The 21,497-nt window shown below is 36.3% G+C and overlaps 1 protein-coding gene across 5 annotated transcripts in view; it reads right to left on the reverse strand.

The window, feature by feature from the left end:
• LOC117779961 (protein kinase shaggy) overlaps nucleotides 1-21,497 on the reverse strand; it is a 51,455-nt gene that overhangs the window by 21,994 nt on the left and 7,964 nt on the right. The window contains exons 1-2 of one of the 5 annotated variants that reach the window (XM_034616321.1): nucleotides 3,645-3,816; nucleotides 1,231-3,242 (exon numbers count right to left, since the gene is read on the reverse strand). The exons of 1 other annotated variant lie outside the window; for it this stretch is intronic. In XM_034616321.1, coding sequence (XP_034472212.1) covers nucleotides 1,231-3,061 — 1,831 coding nt within the window. In that variant the 5' untranslated portion in view covers nucleotides 3,062-3,242; nucleotides 3,645-3,816. Of the gene's footprint in view, nucleotides 1-1,001; nucleotides 1,081-1,230; nucleotides 3,292-3,644; nucleotides 3,817-21,497 lie in introns of those variants that run through there. 3 more of the 5 variants (XM_034616334.1, XM_034616349.1, XM_034616329.1) reach the window with 3 other exon arrangements.

Here is a 21,497-nt window from a genome sequence, read left to right on the forward strand (position 1 = left end):
AGTCGTATAAAGTCGTAGCTTTTATTTTTCTTTTAGTATATTTATATATGTATAAAAAAAAATGTTTAAACAACGGGAATAATGTACAATTTCTTTTAAAATGCAATGACTCTTCAGAAAAATAAATATAAAAAAAGAGAAAAATCATCGGCTAGCATAAATCAACGTTGTTGTCGTCTTATCAATCTGGCAAGCCAACAACAAAAGCCAATGATAGAAACAGTGTGTGGCCTGCTGTCAGCCTAAGCGGGGCGTGGCACTGACTAGGGCGGCGTTGGTGCTGTCTTCACTTATCAGCCGCCCCAACAACACACTTTCAGAACAGCAAAACAATAATAATAAATATAAGGAAAAAAAAAGCAGTGATGACATTCCACTTTAATGCGAAACGATTGAAAATGGACTGGTCATAGTAATGTACAATATATATATATATATTTATTTTAATGCATTTATCAGAGCAATACAAAGTTCAACAGACAAACAAAGGAGTTTCATCAGCAAGAAGGAGACATAAACAGACCAAGAACGAGACAGATACAGAGGCGGAGAAAACAAAACAAAGCGCAAGAATTTTATAATCTATGTAGTCTTGGATGCCATTTGTTTCTGATATTCCCCCATTTGCACACAATTATATTGTATTATATAGATTAAAAAAGAACTCGTGATTAGGGCATTAAAAGCCAGCGACAGAAGTCAACAAATAATGCTGACATTATAATACTAATTGAATGGAAATCGCAGTAAGCGTGTTCCATTCCCACCTGTTCCGGTCGATAAAATTATATTTATAACTTATCAAAGTAGATTATGGACTGAAGAGCTTAAGATTATGACATAGAAACGCGTTTATAATGCTTATTGATTTAGGAAATCAATAAGTTATACAAAAGACGACCACTAATCTATAATGGTTCAATACTAAACTAATTTTGAGACAATAATATTAAACTTGTTTCACTTGTTCCGCAGAATACAAAAAAAAAGTAATAATTCTGTGTGTGTACAGCTTACCAGATACCATTATATTTAAGTTTTAGGAATAGAAACACTCGGAATTGGAACATCGACACTTACCTACAAAAAAAGAGAAAAAGAGAAGAGTATGGAATTAGTAAAATTTTTGATAGTTGGATATGAATTAATAATCAAAATGGATTATAAATGCGGAAAGAGCAAACTTTTGGAATATACTTTATGTGTACAATTGATAAATCGATAAATTACCTAATATATGCTTAAACTTTTGCACCACTTTGGTCCAACTAACGCAGGATTGTGTTCTAGCCAATTTCGCAGTCTTAACCCTCTCGAGAGCAGCATCAGCATCTAACGCAGCTTCCGCTCCCGTCTCAATATCATTGTCATCGACATCGATATCGTTATCGAGATCGATATCATTGGAGTGACGACGGCGGGCGTTTTGAATAGTGTTGCTGTTGTTGCTGCTGCTGTTGCTGATGTTGGTATCATAATGATTATCATGGCTATGACTGCGTACACGCATCTTGACCATGTCAGCAGCATCGGCATCATGATCATCATGATGATGATGATGATTATTATCGGGTTCCGATAACTGTTTATTAATAATCGTTGAACGATTTCTATCACAGTGATTGTTGTTATTATTGGGTGCTTGTTGTTGTTGTTGTTGTTGATCTTTGGTTTCAATGCCGCTGGCCGCCAAATTGGATGCCACCGTTGTGTTGCGCTTCTTCCGCTGCTCCTCCCTCTCCCGCTTCAACATTGCCTTTTGCTGTTTGGCCTGTCGCTGCTTTTGCTTTCTGGCAAATTTCTCCCTCAGCTTCGGACTGCCAAATTCATCCAGATAATACATGGTATCCTGTAGTCCATCCTTGCGATTTATCAGCTTGGCATCAATATGCGGATCCTCATTGATTTTCAACAATGGAAAATAGATGTGTCCATCTGTGCCCAAACTCCTTACATCACGTCGCTTCGCTGCCGCGGCGGCAACTGTTAATGGTGCCGATTCCAGTGGCAACTCCTCCTCGGCCTTCACTTTGGCTGCAATCGCCGCCTTCAGTTGCTGCTGCTCGGCGTCCAGCTCTTTTTTGTTGTGTGCACCAATGTTGATAACAATGCCCGATTGTGTATCATCCTCATCCACATCATCGACATCATCCACATCCACAGCAACACCATCATCCTCCTCCACTTCTTCTTCTTCGTCATCCTCTTCTTCTTCCATTTCATCATCATCATCATCATCATCAACATCATCGGGATTATCACCAATGTCGACTTCTTCAATGCGATCCTCCATATCGAATCCTTGTGTTCCTGTGCTGTTCGTGCTCTTGTATTTAATGCGTCGCAATGCGCCGATGCCAACACCAATACCAATGCCGATTCCGACGCCAGCGCCGACGCCAACGCTGCTCAACTCCAGGGCAGAGGCAGCGCGCGTTCTGCCGGCAGCGCAGCCAGCGCCGACTGGCAGCAACTGTTCATTGCCGCTGCTGCTGCCAAGGGATTCGCTGCTGCTGTTCGATTGGCCACCACCCGCACCAGAGGATGCCCCCTCGCCGCCACGCTGCTCGATGCCGCTGTCCTGGCTGAGCAGCAGCTGTTGCTGCTGCTGTTGACGCTGCTGTTGCTGCTGTTGACGCTGCTGCTGGCGTTGCCATTTCGGCAGCGGACCATGAAGACTAAGCGAGCCGCTGCTGCTGCGCACCTGTGGCAGCTGTTGTTGCAGCTGCAGCAGCGTCTGCTGTGAGGTATCGATGCCGATGCCGATGCCGACGTTGACGCCGCCGCCACCGCCGACGCTGCAGAGCTGCTTCTGTGACGCACTCGTCACGATGACGCCGCTGTCGGCCGAACCCGTTGATGTTTGTGTTGAGAATCTTTCGCTTAGTGGAATTTTGATGGGTGCACTAATAATGTTGTTCAAGCTCGAGTTGTTCTTGTTGTTGTTTTTAGTGCTGTTGTTGTTGTTGCCGCTGCTGTTGCTGTTGCTGCTTGCGCTGACAACAGTTGGTGGCGCTGCTGCTGCTGCGGCGGCGGCTTTTGTTGTTGCTGTTGTTGCCATCAGGTTTTCACAATTTTCAACAGTTTTTTTTTTCTTTCTTCCTTTTTATGTCAAGTCTTTTTGCTCAATACTTTTTGAATTTCTTTTAATTTTCTTGTTATATTTTAAAACGTTTTTTTTTTTTGTAATTTCATTCACTGTCTGCTGCACTGACAACGTTGTTGCCTCAGAGTCACATTGCCTGCATTGCGATCAAACATCGCAAATTATCGATAAGAGATAACACATTAATTAGATATTAATTATTTTTTTTTTTTTCTTAAAAAATTAATAACTAAAAATTCAATATTTTTTTTTGCATTGCTTTTATTGCTGTTGTTGTTGTTACACTTCATGTAAACATTTCTTATTAGTGATTTTTCATTTATTTTCGTGCACTTTTCCTTTGCGTTTGCTGCTATTTTTAGCAAACAAAAAGAAAAAAATGAAAACATAAAAAAAAGTTAAGTGAAAACACCCAGAAATAGAAATACATGAGATATTTTTCTTTTGCGCCACGCAATAAAAACAAATCACAAAAAAAACTAAGAGCTCACACACACTGAGAAAAAAAAGCTAGGAAAATAAAGGAAAACCTAAATACTTTTTCTTCGACTACGCGCAACTTGTTGTTGCAGTTCTTATGTTGTTTTTGTTATTGTTGTTTTTGCAAAATATATTTATTTCTTAGCTGTGAACGCGCAATATTCAACATGTGTGTGCGGTCGCTCTTGAGGTCGCGATTCAACTGAAACTGAAACACACTGAAAACAGAAACTGAAACTGAATTTCCAAATTATCAAATACAACGTCGGCGCCTCTGCTGGCGCCTTCTGACGCACGTCAAACGCACACAACACAAATAACAATAAGAACAACAACAACAACAGTGAAGAGAGCAACGCTACAAAACGGCAATGAAACAGCAAATGAGTTCGTAAGTTACGAATCGTAGCGCAGAAAAAGAGCAAGAGAGCGCGCGCGCTTACAAACGAAGAGAGTGAGCGAGTGAGAGAGAGAGAGAGAGAGAGAGCGGAAGGCACAGGGAATAAAAAAGCACAAAAGCGAAAGTCATTAAGTTGTTGTTATTGTTGTGACGGCGTGCGTCGTTTAACGTTCAAAGAAACGTGGAATTGAAACGTTTGTAGCTGCAGTTCAAAGATGGACACGGGCCTTCTTTTTGAGGCCCGGCCCGGGTTCGAAATCAATTTTTAAGCCCGGCCCGGCCCAAAATTATTCTATATTCTTAATTTTTTTTCCCCTAAATTTTAAAATTCTTAAATTTACTTGTTCTTATGTTAAAAAAATATATTTTTTTTTAGGTAGTCAAATTAAGCATGATATCGATGCTTATCGATAAAAAAAAATAAATTCCTAAATGACATTAGGAGTGAAATACTTCGGTTTTTTTCGTATTTTTTTTTTTTTTATTTATTTATTTGGCTTTCTATCACTACAAGAAAAACTTATAAATTTTTGTGCTAGTCACGAAATTTAGATATTTTTTTATATCAATCCTTATGAAAAGTTAGTGTGTGAAATCGTGACCTTTGTGACTTTTCGAGCCTAACGGTCCTCGGGCTTTTTGCCAGTTTTCGATTTTCATGCCCGAAGCCCATGGATTTTTTGAAGGAAAGCCCGCAAATGCCACTGTTTAGCCAGTGTTGCCAATATTTTAAATAGCTAAGTTAATCTAAAAAATAGATAACTTGCCAGAAAAATCCAATTGAAATTTATAAAACTCGTTTATTAAAATCGAAAATTCATGTTTTTCAATCACAATACGTTTTCTCTTATTTTATTCAATTATATCTCATCTTTATAAATTATGTTGTTTGAATACCTGAATTATAAAGTGTGTCTATATTGGTTATCTGGCAATATAGAAGTGTAGTCCACTATGTTTTATTTATTTATGTATTTCTTTTGAAATATTCAAGATGTGGCAACACTGTACTTGGCGTCTCTTTCTTTCATTCTGTAGCGCTTGCAGTAAAGTTTTAAAAATGGGGCGTGACAAGTAGGAAATTTGGTAGTAAATTCAACAAACACATAAATAGTGGATATGTACACATACTTATGCATTGACTGTGCTAATCTTATCACGCTACGACCCAAAACCTCTGAGTATGGAGAGTAAGGAGTCGGAGGAATCTCTCTTCTTTTTCTAACTGTAATAAATTTAAAAAAGCAGCATATTTATCAAGAGGTGTTAAAACAAACACAACACAGTGTCGTAGAAAAGACAAGAAAAGGGGGATTGACTCTTTTAAACTGCATCAAAATAAGCGCATTACAAAAAAAAGAAAAGCTTAATAATTTTAATTCTAAACTATAAAATAAATGTGTAAAAAAATAAAAAAAAGGGGGGTGGGGGGGCTTAGCAATGACATAAACCGCTGTCCGAGATGGAGAAGAAGCAGTAGGAGGAGTAAAAGTTAAACTTATTAAATATGTACATATTGTAAAAAACGCGCTCGAGTGTATAAACAACAACAACAACAAAAATAACAACGAGAATAATATAAGGCAACATTCAGTTGCCCTCGTTGCTCAAGTGCAAACAGTGGAAAATTTTTGTCTACTATTGACTTCTTCTCACCCTCCCCCTCCTCCACCTCCTTCCCCTTTTTCTTTTTCTTTTGTTCCTGCTCCTAGTTCTTGTTGTTTCTAATTTTGCACTTGGTCTTGTGTGTCTTTTACCAACATTTTGAATGCACAACAAGAAACTGTTGACAAAGGATTGTGGGTAAAGGGTTGAGGAGAGAAGGGGAAGGGGGTAGAGAAAGTGGGAGGTGTGGTGAAGGAACCACATTCATATCGACATTAGTTGTTGGTCAACGTCGCATTAGCGCAAATTTCAGAGGAGTGTCGCAATCGAAATGAAATGGAATGGAACGAAATGGAACAGAGTCCCCAACATGACGGAATGCGACGTTTTTGTAATAGAGCCATAACCATCAAATACTATCTACTGCAAATGCTATTGAATTTCAGTTTAGACAAGTCATAAATTATGGTATAAAAATGAGGGGTGGAAAGGGGGTGGGGTCAAAGGGTTTACAGGGTAGCAGCTTTTCAGTCAAACAGGCAATGCAAACACACCTCAGAGTCCACATTGAGGGAAAGAATAAGGTTAAAGGAATTAAATCTTCAGTTTTCCTTAACTTGAAATAGCTTTAAAAAAGTTATAAGCTAAAATGTAGAGCTGTAAGGTTCTACAGGGTAAAGAAAGAATTTGAAATATTAAAGCAATTCAATTTTGATTCCACAACCACTATTAACTTCCTTACTATTTTTTTCCAATTCCTTGTACCTTAAAGAAGATAACATTAAGACTTTCGAAAATTTAATTACTTTTTTAACAGAGTTTGCAATTTAAATTCCAATTATTTGATATCAGTCTGACAAGAATAAAAGAAATGTTAAAGCGATTGAATTTCTATTAAAGTTTATTAAATTTATAGAAAAGTGTAGACATCTCGGATATTCCAGATCACTTTTGAATAGAAGTAAATTTACTCGGGGAATTCCAAATATCGACATACACATACATGTATTCAATCTTAAGCTTTTAATTCAAGTTAAAAGCCATTAGCATTTTAAAACTTTCACCATTAATTGCATTAAATATCATCTTCAGTCTTCACATTTGACCCGAAACTGACCAGCTGACATTTACCTTAATTGTCGTAGTTGTCTAGCTCCCCTTTCTACATCTTTTTCTTTCATTTATTGTTTTAACTGTCGTAATTCCCCCGTGTCCATCGTCGATATCAAAAACAAGTGCGCAGTTTTTAGGGCGTGTGTATAAGCTATTTATATATTTTTTTTTCAACGGTTTAACATTAAGAATGCGACGATACCGAGGAGTGAAGAGTGTCAACACACACACAGATGGCAACTCACATCAAGTGAAATTGGCCGTCTTCTAGAAGTTAACCCTTTTCGAGCTATATAAACCCTCTGCCCATTAAAAATGCTGAAAAAGGGTATAATAGTTTTATGCAAGTGTATGGAATACGCATAAAAAGGCATCTTCGACCCATATCGCTGAACATGACAAATTACAAGATATATATATACAGTAAAACAGAACATTAAGAGGATTTCTGCATCAGAAACTAAAAAATCTAGTTCTTTTAAGCCAAGACAGTCTTAACGTAAATATATTCATCATCAGTATCAAGAGCTGGAGAGTTCAAAGTTTGGTATGTAGATTCCTCCATGCTTTCCTTTCAATTTTAAATAAATAAAAAGGAACAAAAATATTACATTATGTTGGAAACTTCGGAACTGTTCTCATAAATTCATCACAATCAATATGTTGGGTATCTGCAAGTCGAACACACCCGACTGCAGCGTTTTTACTCATTATTTATTAAACATAAATCGTGCAACTAACAACAACAACATTGGCAATGACTTTCGTCTTTGAGCTCCACGTGTCCAGTTCCACAATCCCCCATTAATGGAGGGAGGGGAGGACCCACTATAAAAAAAAAAAGAATAAAAAAGTCAACTTCAATTTACATGGCAAATGAGTTGAGTCGTCGTCGTAGTTTTTGTTGTTGTTCTTGGTTGTTGACGGGCTTGAACTTGCATGTCGATAATTCCACGTTCCCCTTTTTTGCATGGGTGTGTGTGTGTGTGTGCGAGGGGTTTGGAGGAAGGTAGCATATAGCATGTACATTATACATACTGTAGTTGAGACACGTGTATTTAGCAGGCGCCAGTTAAATATGTATAAATAGAAACTGAAATCAGGCAAGGGTTGTTCTGTCCCTGACTTACAACCGTATACCACCTATTCCCCACCCCTTACCCCACAAATCCACCTTTCTCACTCGCTCTCTCTTTTTTTCGCCCCATTCATTTCGATTCTTAAGAAATGCTTGCATTAATTAAAAATGTGGTTTCTGTTAGTTAATGTTGAAAGGGACTACTGGGAACTGGATTCATTCACTACAAATATAACCATTACTTTATGTAAGTTTTTAATACCCTGTACTTATTACAAAAGGGTAGAAAAAGCAGCACATAGTTTAACACCGAAAATGTAGTTAGTTCTACGTTTTTATGTTATATCTATATGTTATATCAAGTTATAAATCAAGGGAGCTATTATTCTACAATTTCTAGCTATATCATTAAAATTTTCTACATATGTAACTGCCTTCATAAGTAATTTTTATACACACAATTTTAAGCAGGTTTTGTTAATAAAAGTTCTCTCTATTTTTGTTTACAGGGTATCTAGGCAAATGCGTACGTTCTCTCGCTACTTTTCTTCTCTTTTTCTTTTTGGGTCTAGGCCGCTTGGCGATCTACCAAAATGTCTGAACCCAATGATCGTGGATCCAACTATAAATAATGCCCCAAAGCAAATGCTAAAGAAAACACCAGAGGGGAGAAGGGAGGAAATGGCAAATTGTCTGATGTAGGGGGGGTAAAGAAAGCAAAAAAGAAATGACAAAATTTTCTGATCTAGGGACAATACGAAAATAGCTTTAACATATACAATATTCACGACAGCAGCGCCATCTGTTGAGTGAAATGAGAGCAACCGACAAAAAAAAAAAAAACAAAAGTAAAAGTTAACATAAAAACTAAACAGGGTAAACGGAGTGAGGAAGAGAAGGAGAAAGAAAAGACGACAACAAATATTTGCATTTCATTTGTGAAACAACAAGAGATTTTCTAATTTCTTTTTGGGGTTCGGCTGAAGTATTTACCAAAGACTCGACAAAGGAGTAAGGAGTAAAAGAAGAAGAAACAACTTTAGGCGCTATCAAGTTGCGTGCGAAATGGGTGGAACATCGGAATCGAAACGGAATGTAAACTGTTATCGCTAGTTTTCTTTATTTATTTATTTTTTTTTTTTGTCTATATCGTCTAATGACCGAATAATAACAACAACAAGAAATGCCAATTATCAATAATTGCATGTGGTGGGCGTTCGTTTGGCATTTAAAAGCAATTACGCATTGATAGAACGATCAAAATGCAGACCCATTTGTGAAACTGAAACTCACCTGGACGCACCTGCTGACCAGTTCCTAATTGAGTTTTACCAGATAATAACCGGTTGACAATCCAGTGTTAACCAGTTTATTATCGTCTATAAATCGGATTCAATTATATGTGAAAGAATGAGTTATCCTTTATTTATCGCATCACTAAAGGAACTGGCTCAATTGGAAAAATGTTGCACTTGAAATTAGTTAAAGAATATTTAGGTAAACTCTATTCTCTATGATATTTGAGAAGAATTACATACATAGACAGTTGATTAGAGATAATTTAAAAAACATGATCTGATAAGCTTATTCATTGATATTGTTCTCCTAAGAAACTACCGGAAATATAAAAATCTATTAGAATTTACTTAATATAATGTCATATACATATTCACAAAGAAACCTTTAAAAACAGTCTTGAAGTCCTACTATTTCTAAAATTTTAAAGAAACAACTGAAAGAAACTTTAAGAAGTACAAAAAACTTTTCCAAAATCACAGGAAAAGCCAATATTTTAAAACAAAAAAATAAAAAGAAACACTAGAAACGGCAAGAAATATATATTCATAATAAATATTTACAAGAAATTATTAGAATTACAAAAAACTATTCAAAGAATTCGACTGGACTATAATTCAATGGAAAAAAGTATTCTCAAGACTCAGTCAAGTGAATTTCCAAGAAACTAAAAAGTTGAACAACTTTTGGAATATTTGCATGAATAGCTCGATATAAAAGGGATTGGTCCTTGTTAAGTAATTGAAAAAGAGAAGGAAGAAGAGGAGACTTAAGTCCACAGATTACGAGTATTGGGGAACAACAAATGGAGCTTGGCTATAACAAAAACTACAACTGATGCCGTTAGTTTCTTAAGCATGCAAACAGTTGACAAATGACAACAAATACCCCTGTATTTGTGTGCGTGTGTATGTGTGTGGCACGCAAATCGATAAAGACAACAAGATGATGACAATAATAGGACAACAACAAGAACAACAACAACAACGAAAAAAGGCAAGGCATAAAAAACCAAGTCAATTGGTGCAAAGAAGAAGGGCGGAAAGACAATACGACGAAATTGACCACAACAATGCATAAGAGACGACACCAACAGTGCTGTCGGCGTCAGCGTCGGCGTCGCCGTCGACGTTGCCTAGTTTGACGTGCGCTGCTTTGACTTAAGCGCCTGACGGACTGACGTCGCCGAGAAAGGAAAAAAGAATATTTCACATTCTACAATATTATTATTACAGACGTGCGCAAAAAAATAAGAACAGCATAATATACATATGTCCAATAACATTATTTAAATACATTTTTCTTATATCATCTCTTATTATTTTTATTGGGAGCAAAAAAATATAGATCTAAATTACATTCTTAATAGTTTTCAAAAAACTCTTAATTAAATAAACCAAAAAAGAGCCAATTCCAATAAAAAAGTGTCATTGCGCCAACTGGGAAAAAAGGAGCCAGTTTTGGCGCAAAATCGCCAAGTGTGGCAACCGTGGCTCTAATATTAATTATGAAAAAATCTACCTCATTATTTCAGATTATTTGACCTATCTGGACTTTATACAAGCGATTTTTCTGCTTCCTAACATCTCACCGAATATGCTCTGTTTGAAGGTGTTCTTATTATTTTGCACACGTATGTATGTATAACCATCCATTAACGATCCACACACATAATTATTGCGCGTTGGCTTCCACGAATTATGAAAACAAAAAAAAGTTGTTGGGGTCTAATAAGAAAATTACAAAAAAAAAAAAAAGAGGAAAAATTAATGCAAAACACGCGATTTGTAGACTTAATTTTTCAGGCAGTGTATGACTTGACTGTACTTAAGTATTATCATTGTCATGTTCTAAATAACAACAAGAGCAGCAACAACAACAACAACAAGACAAAGAAGCTGATGATGACGAAGAAGAAGAACAAAAGCATTTGGCTGATGCATTGGAGGAAACTGCGTCTTCAACATTCCAAATGCGATAATTTTTAGTGGAGAGTATTATAAGCAATGGAAGTGAACATACACATACACATATACATATGTATTAAGTCTGTATATATATGTATTTAGTTTAACAATTAATGTATAGCATTTAGAGGGAGACAACAACAACAACAGCAACACATGCTTAACAGTATAATTATATGTTAATTATTTAACCCAATTTGATGACAACGTGATATGAATACATTTAGAAACAATGCGACTTTGTACTGAGACAGAGAACACTTGAACTCATCAATAGTATTTTGTGTAAGCGAAGCGAAATAAATTTGGAACAAGTGTGGGAAAAACACCAAATTAATATAAAGTGCATTTAATAGGTAGACAATTTTCAAAAAAAACCTTCAAATCAAATGCAATACAATGAAATGGAACGAAATGGTAATGAAACAACTTGAGAACTACACGAGACTAGTTTCGTTTAAACTCTATTGAACATGAAAACGAATTGGCAATGAAACACAGACGCTGGAAACGAAATGACAAAGTACGCAAACTTGAAGAGAAATATGAAACCGGGAAATGGATTAATATACTTCCATTTTACCATATTTAAAATTTTAGGGAACAAGAGATTTAAGAAAACAAAGATAAAATGAAGATTAAAGAGCTAAAAAAAAAAATACAAGTGTAATGAAATAAACAATGAAACATGTAATGCACTCATCGTTATCGATAAATTTTTATACAAGTTCCTCAATTAACGACAAAATGCAATTAAATTGAAAGTAAATATTTAATGAGAAGCATTTTCGATAAATTCTTTTTATTAGATAATAAATAAATAGCAGAAACAGGTAGGAAAGTTGCATTGATTGCCTGATTAATTCCAGGCGTTTCACAGTCGTGTGTGGGGGCATTATCATAAACGATACCCAAGGTTTCATCGTATTAATTATCTTATCTAAAAACGTGAAAAGCGAAATGCTAAATGCAAAATTCGAGTTAATTAATCAATACAAATAATATTATAATTCCACAGCCACTGTTTTACTATATAATACATACATATATTGGGTGTTGGATAAAAAGGGGCGATTAATTATCGCACGTGGTGCCTGAGTAATTTCCCATGTTGCAGTAAACTACATACATAGAATCCCATAGTAGGAGATGCATTTGCAAACAAAAATAATGTTATTTAACAATAAATTTTTTTTTAATTAAAAAAATTTTAATTAAATTAAATTATAAGCTTAAATTGAAAAACTGAATATTAATATTGTATAGACAGGATATGTCATAAATAACTAGTATATAATATTTAAGTTAAGAAATAAAATTAAATAGCGGATTTAAAATTGTACTTTCTAATTATAGTATTTTAAATTATTTGTTAAATTAAATAGTTAAAATAAAGTTGAAACAATTCCTATGTCATACTTTCTATCTCTACAGATACGGAAAGAGGGGGTGGAAAAGTGAGTTCAGCAGGGGGTGCAACTGCAAAATATGTTGTTGTTGTTATTATTATAATTATTGTCATGTCATAAGTGTTTTGCATGATTGACAAAAACAAAATCCGTAAACACAAACAGCGACGAACTGTAAACAACAAAAACAAGGAGTAAGAGGAGGAGGAGGTGGAACAGATAATAATTATCAGGCATTACAATATACATATGTATGTATGTACTTACATATACATAGTATGAAGATTTGTGAAAAGCCAATGGGGAATTAAAGACAGACACAGTCGAGACAACAATCCCTGTCTCCACACTCTCTCTATTTACATAATGTAAACGGTAATTTTTTTTTGCATGACTCAACTCACACATAAAAGTGGTTCCACCCCCTCCCATTACCCCACTTGCAGACTTGAAGAGTTGTCAAGCATCCAATTGAAAAACTAGTTCAAATATGTTGCTGAACAATTGTCATTCCAAATGCATTCGTTAGTCAAGTTATTTTTTGTTTTCGAATGATTTGGCATTTAACCGTCTTAACCCATTAACGGCAAGCGTATTAGGTGCTCAACATATGCAATGAGGCAAATTGTTGACACTGTTTCAATTCCAATTCATTCCGCCATGCTAGAAATGTTACAAGCTAATTTTAGATAAAGCATATTATTCAATTAGTTAAATAGCTTAAACAAAATTCAAAACTCAGAATCCAAAATGTGGTAGAAAAGCTTGCTGAATCTTTTAAATATTTAGTTTAATTGTTTTATCTTTTTTTATAATAATAATAAAATAAAATAAAAACACCCTTTGTGCTGCTTTCGTCACTAACGCGAACTGCCGTCCGCAGTGATATTCAAGTTGAAACATTTATTTGCAACTCCTTGTCATTAAAAGATAAATTCATTCAAGACTTGTAATATGCAATAGTAGTGGGTCAAATAAGCTGGTTTGCATTGGCTGTGTGGTATTTTTATCTGGGGAATACCCATCCAACAGCACTGTGCCTCACAGTCTCTTGTGGTTTTCGCATACCAAAAGATAATTTTACTGGCTGATTTATATTAAGCAGAATTAAGGAACATGATTCGTAAGCGTGGCTTGATGCTGACTAAACTGTGACACAGTAAAATGCCCCCTCCCTTCTCTTCCTTATCCCATCCTCTGTATGCTACAGTTTATGTTGGGTGTTTGTTTGTTTTTGTGGCCTTTCCCGACAACAAGAAAAAAGCGTACGTTGAATTCGCGTTGATGAATTTGTGGAGCTCGCAAGCTGAGTTATTAATTGCATCAGCCAATTTAAAGGCACATACACACCAACACCAACACACAAGTGTACACTAAAGTCTACACTCACATATACACGCATAGTTGCAGACCCATAAGTATGTGTGTATGTATTTAGGTGTTTATACCAACAACTTGTAGATGTCGCGTGCGGCATTGAGACGATCACCAAAAGCAAAAGAGAACGTCAAAAAAAAAAGAGAAAAAGATACAAAGAGAGAGAGAGAGAGAGAGTGTGTGTGTGTATAGGTTGGTAGAGTAGGAGCGAGACAGGCAAAACATCTAATTTGTTCAATATTTCTATTAAAAAGCGAAAATTGATTTTCCTTTTACGCAGCGCATAATAATTTCTGAGTAAAACCACTTCCCCCTCCCAAGCCACACACACCACACCACCCAGCGTTCACAATTCCAACACACAACATGCGTATGTATTTATAGTTTGCCGTGCCTACTACTCACTCCCCCTTCAACTCATCACTCTCCACTCACCACACGTTCTCTCCCTCTCTCTCTTTATCTCGCTCCTTTGGCTGAAGGCGTGAATGACTGAACCATGCGTCATCATGTGCGCCCCAAAATAAAGAAACTTAAGTAAGAAAGAAAAAAAAAACAATAAAAACAACAACCACTACAAAATGCCGATACTCTCTCACGCAAGCCAAAAACGTCGCTCTCTCATTGCCTTGCTTTTCACACTCACCCACACACACTTGAATTCGTCACCCTCTTTGCTCTCTGCTTATGTCAGTCAAATGACGCAATGCGTGGTTGCATTTGCGTCAACCGGCAACGTTGACTGCGACTGCGAATGCAACTGCGATGCCGACGTCGACTGCGACTGTGACAGCGACTTTGAAGTTAAAGTTTCTACGAAAGTTTTCTTAGTTACAAAGGTCAATAATACTCGCACACATAGAGCGCGCAAGGCAGAGAGTGAGAGGCCAAGAGAGAGAGAGAGACAGAGAGAGAAAGAGAAAGACATGTGAAGCCATAGGCAAGCAGAGAGTGCAGCTCGCTTGCTGATAAGAAATCACTGTGACGACAAGTGACAAGTGGCACGTTTGGGGGTGGGGTAGAATGGGGAGTTGATCAGCATTCATTTTTCACTCTGCCGCTAAATAACTGTAAATATTTTGAAAATGTATTTTGTGATAAGATCACGATGAAAATTAAACGTTTATTTTGTCATTTGGAATGCATTTCAGAAAAATAAAAATCATCAGATAGTAGACAATGTTAAATGTAAGTTCGAAATTCACTTGAGAGCTAAAACTTAGCATCCACAAATGATATTTAGGCGCTTAACAACACTTGTGTAATTAATGTCACGTTCCACAGCCTAAACTTGGCATCCACAAATGCATTTAGGCAAACAAATGCAGTTAAAACGTTTAACAACACTTGTGTAATTAAGTCAAAGCCTTAGTCAACACTGAATTATTAAGATCCACTCATTAAATAAGACTACAAATTTAATTACAATCTACAACTATCACTTAACTCCCTCACAACTCACAGGGTGTCTAACAACATTGGTTGTTTACGTTCCACATGTTAATAAATGACAATCTACAATTCAAACATAGTTTCCACAGCACTAATAAGGCATTTGTCAACACTGACATGTCACGTGCTTTGCCCCTAGTTTGATATGTAGATAACATCCACGAATTGTAACTCAACTTCAAATTAGCCCAGAGTCATATGTAAGACAGATAAGATAACTAGACCCACTTACTCAAGTGTAACTGTCTTGCACTTGCGCAACACTTAACTAAGTACTTTTCAATACTGCACCAAGTAACCTTACCTCCTTAATCAACCCTTCAGGTAGCACGTAATACTCTTTGTGGTTCGTGTTATCATAAAACCGTGTGCACGTGAAACGCATATATTAAGATAAAGAAAGAGAGGAGAGCAAGGGCAAGTGAGACAGAGAGAGAGAAACCCATTACCAAATGACACCTGCTAATTGTTTAGGCAAATGGGGAAAATATACGATTTAAAATTTTTTTTCAAAGATTCCTCCAACTACAAAGTTCGAGCAGGGCGGAAAATAATTGTTCACATATTTATTTATTTATATATATATTTTTTTGACATATAAATAACAAAGTGCTAATTGGCAAAGGAAACACAATAGGCTTGAAACGAAACAAATAGTGGAAAATTTAAGGTAAAGATCCTTTTAAAAAGTGTGCTAATCAATAGATTCTATAGACAAAGTACAGTAATGACGTTAATCGAGTAATTGTTGTTCCAATTCCAAGAGTTTCACATTTTGCAATATTTACAATACGCTGAGCGTTATTATTATACATAAGTAGTTTCGTTTCATTCTCTGTCCGTTTCATTTTGCCATAGTGCTAATTCAATTTGCACTCGTCAAAAAGGAACAGAGCGAGTTATGAGAGGGAGAGAGAGAGAGAGAGAGAGACAGTAAGGAATGACACTCTGCATTAGAGATGTGCTAATTTCGATAAGCCGCACGCTAATTTGGCTTGGGACAATGTTAACAAACATGTATATTTGCAAGTCTTTTGTTGTTTCATTTCGCACGTTCCCCCTCTACATTTTACAAACTGTTATACTGTGCAACAGACTGGAAAGTTTCTTAGATTGAACGAGATTGAATCATGTGACAAAATCTGTTTCACGCGTCGCAGATAATAATTAAATTAAATCATGCAACCTTTCTCCTCTTCTTTACTCTGCTACCCTTCTCTCCCACACGTTAGTCAACACTGGGCACACGACTAAACAAATTTGCATTTCAAAAATAGCCAAGAAAGGCGATAATTGTGGACGAAAGGTGTAATAAAAATGGAAACATCGTGTCTATTTTTATCTCAATTGTTTATTTGGTTCGATACTGGACCCGAGAGAAGGTATTAAGCATAATAAACCGGAATAACATACCGGAATAAAGTAGAATGGGGGAAGAAAACGGCAAAGCACAAGGCCAAAAATCAGTGCATTATTAAGCCAATTTAATGTTGTTTATTTATTTTTTGTTCAATTATTTGTATTTTTTAAACTTGATGGAATTTTTAACAGTATCTTGTATGTGGTCTTATGCCAAAAGCCATTAACCCTAATGTATTCATAACTGTAGCTGACAGGTGCAGATACCTAGAAGAGGTCGACAATGGGGAGTGGGGTTGGGAAGGGGGGGTCGCTTGCCGCACAAATCAATCAAATACTTGGAAATAGCTCTGTAACTTTCTAAACGTTTCGCACCGCCGACGGCCATCGCCTGCGATAATAATTGTTTGATGGCCTTGTAGAGAGGGTGGAGGGGGATGAGGGGTGCAGTAACAGGGGGTGGAGTAAGGGGTTGCTGTTGTTTTTAACTGGTTTTGCTGTTTTTGGCCCAAAGTCGCTGGCCTCACAAATAACACAATAACAAAAGAACCGCAAAAACAGCAGTCCAAGCCAAAGTCAAAGCCAAAAGACACTTCAAATGTACATATATCGTATCGTATAGCGTTTATCGCCTATCGTTACGTATATAGTATATATATAAAAATATCGTTTGTGTTTAATAAACCGCAAAAGGTTAAACGAATCAACATAATAATAAAATATTTACTATACACTCGTGTACTTGTACTCGTAGTTAATCAATGTGTATTTATAGAGCTGTCTTTATAGCTTTATATTTATGGTGCTTTGTGTTGAAAAATGGAAAAACGCCTTTCTCCCGATGAGTTTCTTAAAGTTCAATAACATTTTCCACATTCTCGCATAAATTAAATAACGTAGAAATTTCCGTAAATGCCTCATCAACAACAACGTCAACGACAACGTTCCATTCCATTCTCCCTCCATCCATTTCACTTCTTCGCCATTCCTCGTCTCTATAATACATATGTAGCTTAAACTTAATTATTTTCACCCATGAATTCACCTACAACAAATGGTTGCTGCAACTTGCATTGCCCATATCGCAATAAAAACCAGTTGAATGCCACAAATGCCGATTTGAAAATGAAACATGTTTCGCATTTTTTCATGTTCCACTTTGAAATGTGATCGATTTCTTGATCATAGTCAAAAGTTGCTGTGCAGTTAAACTGCCTTGTAAAGTTAACATGAACTTTGCCATGAACATGAAAGACAAATAAAATAAACGAAATACCAACACAGTTGGCTTATAAATTTGTAAACTCGAGCAACAGCTACCCTGTAAACTGCGTTTAACTCATACGTAGTATTTCCATACTTTTTTTGTATGTCCAGAAAAACCCTTTGTTGCATAATTACAGGGTGTTTATACGTTTCGAATTGCATATTTTGAATATTGCATAATTTAAAGGGTTTTCTTTGATCACGTATCACACATGCGCCCTTTTGCATCGGAACGCTGTGAATGAAACAACTCATTTTGCAATGTTCCTTTTTCTTTTGACATTCCCTTGTGTGCGGAGTATGTGACTTTTTATTGAAATTGCACATCGAAATAACAAAAAATCACATTTTAATTGAACGTTAACAATGCAAAAGGGGAAGGAAGGAGAATCGAGGATGTCGTGTCGACAGACGCCGGAAAATGTCGTTAAATAAAAGAGAGATACAAAAAAAAGGGGCAGCAACAGAAACGAAATTCCCCTTTTATTTATTGTTTTTGTCGAAGCGTGTATTTTACTTGTTGTTGTTCTACACAGAAAAAAAAAATTCCTGTATAACGGCATAAAATTAATCCAATGCGGTGCCAGAAGTACGATAATCCCGGATTTTCTTAAGTCAAGTACAAAATACTTGAATCATGCAAGACTTTTCTCAGCAATATTTTGATTTTCAGAGATTTTTTTAATTAGATCAAATATTTAAGGTTTCTTTGGCTTTTTTAATGTTGGGTCTTTGGCATTTTATTCGCATATTGTATTAATTTAACAATAATATTGTAAATATATCTTTAAAAAAATACATGCTAAAATCAATCATGCTATTACATTTGAATCTAAGAATGATTTTTTTTTCTCTGTACGTATTAAGCTATTGATCGTATGTTTGTTGTTGCAGCTTGAAAATGTTTCTGGTTTTTGCTTACAAAGTGCAGGCTCCAAAAATGGGCGTGAGAAATCGCAAACAACTTGAAATTCGTACGCTTATGGGCGTCATCATTAGCGTCATTATGCCATAAATACAACACATACGCATACGCATACACATACATACATACGTGCAAATATTTATAAAACGCAGCAAAAGAAGAAAGAACAAAACAAAAATAAGGGCAACAGAAGTCGCACATTTGGGGAACGCGTGAGAATTGAAACAAGAGCGTAATAAACAAAAATCTGACTCACAGAGCGCAATGCATTTTGCACAAAAGGAAGAGAGATACAGAGAGAGAGATTATGCAGATGTAGCGCACTCACACACACAAACACACGCACAAAAAAGCTCAGCTGGAAAGCTTTTTTTGTTGTATATTTTGGCAAGCTTTTGATCGAGAGCGCTGCCTTGAACCATTGACACATTTTGCGCGTGGGTGTGCGTCCGAAGAGAGCACTGAGTGAACGCAAAAAGAGCGACACAAGAGAAATTTTTGCAAACCTTATGCAAATTTGTTATTGTTATTAGATGTAGCATATCAAATACATACGTACATATGTACATACAAATGTATAAGAAAAATAAAAAAAAATCAGCATAAACAATTATGCAGCAGACGAAATGTTGCCTTTTCTTCTTCTACTTCATCTTCTTCTTCTAGTTGTTGTTGTTGTTGCAAGCAAACATTTCTTCGTCTGTGCTATTTTTATAAAAAAAAAAGAAACATGAAAAAATGAACTGAGGCGAAAGAGCGCGCAAAAGCAACAGCAGCAGCAACTACAACAACGTTGACTGACTTGACTTCTGCTTTGTGTCTGACTGTGGGAGCGTGTAGTGTAGACAAGGTAAGGGGAAGCGGGTTGGGGGGATGGGAGAAGCAGAGGCAACAACAGCAACAACAGGAACAACAACAACGCCGGCAACACACGATGGGGCCCCAGTTCATGCGAATTTTTTTTGGGAATTTTCCACTGGCAACGCGACAACAGCAACAACAACAACAGCAGCGGCAACAACATGAATAATTCACTTTTGGCCCAAGGCATGCGCTTGCTTGTCCGTGTGTTGGCCTTAGTGTGTGTGTGTGTGTGTATTTCAACATTGTCGCCAATATGAAATTGCATGCACGTACTCTCTTACTCTCTTTCTCTGCCCTCTTCACGCAGCGAACTGACTTAAAGAACTTCTCTTTTTTTTTGCAGATAAACAAACGCAAAAGCGACGTTGCGGCGCGCCGCACAGTGGGGCCATCATCTCGCATTTTGCGTTGCAAAAATCATATCTTTTGAGCCAGTAAAGATATTTCAAAAATTTGAAAATGACTGCTTACACAGGGTGATTCAATTGAGGTTTGTCGGTCGAAGGTAAAAAATATTTTCTATGCATATTTTACGTGTAGAATTAAAAAAAAAATTAATTTTTTTTTTTTGTCATTTTTGAAACATTGTTGTTAAATATATAAAATAGTTTAATTAACCCAATAACATTACATTTAAAAATTCAATTTTAGTTATAGAATTGACTGGGAAAGAGTCCATAGTTAGTTATCTTCCATCAAAGTTAAAAAACAGCATAATTTTAATGATTTTTTTTTTCAAACATTGTTGGTATAAAAAGTGAACAAGTATTTCATTAGATATAAGCACACTTTTTGGCATCGTTATCTTTGAAGATTTCTTTTACAACCGTTTTCATAAAAAAAACTATTTTTATTAAGTTTTTCGGCCTGCGACCCCACTGTGCGCCGCAGAGATCGGCAAACAGCCTCTGCTGAGTAGGCGAGAGGGAGAGAATGGGGTGTGGGGAGGGCGCTAGCAAAAGCCACCCAACTACAACTACAGGCACAACAACAACAACAACAACAACAACAACAATGTGAAACGAAACTGGTTTGAAGACGCGCTCTGCTGTTGCTGCTGCGACGTTGGCGTTCATTTTTTTCTCTCTCTTTTTAATTTTTGCTCACTTGTTGCGTGGCGTGCGAGCGAGATAGCGTTATTGCAAACTTTTCCATTGATGAATTTTTGTGTTGAATGCGCTTGACTGCCAAGAGGGGGATTGGTGGGGAGGGGGGAGTGGGAGAAGTGTGGAGAGTTGAAAGAGGCTGGTCCATTGACTGACTGTCTGACTGACTAAAGCTCCCCAAGAGGAATTTTTCATGTTTATCGACTAAAAAATTCATCGATAGACAGACTGTCGAAACTTTTACCGTTACACTCTTGCAGCGACTTTCTAGAACTCGCGACCAAGATTTATTGAAACATATCAAATAAATCGATTGTAAAAAGCGTTATCGTTGCAAAGCTCGTTCATTCACAGACTTACTGACAGGCCCCCTTCTTCCGGCTGCACACGCCAAAGCTTTCTAGAACTTTCCGGCAACGATTGCCAATCAAATACCAATTAATCGATCACACAATACGTTTATCGAGAATTTTGATGAGCAGCCAAACATTTCAATTGACATAAAATAAAAGCTTTACTTTTTAACATTGGATATCGCTCTCTATTTGCTTTTACATATACATACATATATATTTTTAGCGAACGACAACAACAACCAATCAAATTAATGGAAAAAATATTGAATTTAATAAAATTAAATTAAAATTAGATTTGCGCTGTGTTTTTTATTTAAATAATAATTGAATTACACTGC

The sequence above is a fragment of the Drosophila innubila genome, chromosome X (genome assembly GCF_004354385.1).
Source record: "Drosophila innubila isolate TH190305 chromosome X, UK_Dinn_1.0, whole genome shotgun sequence".
Lineage (NCBI taxonomy): Eukaryota > Metazoa > Arthropoda > Insecta > Diptera > Drosophilidae > Drosophila > Drosophila innubila.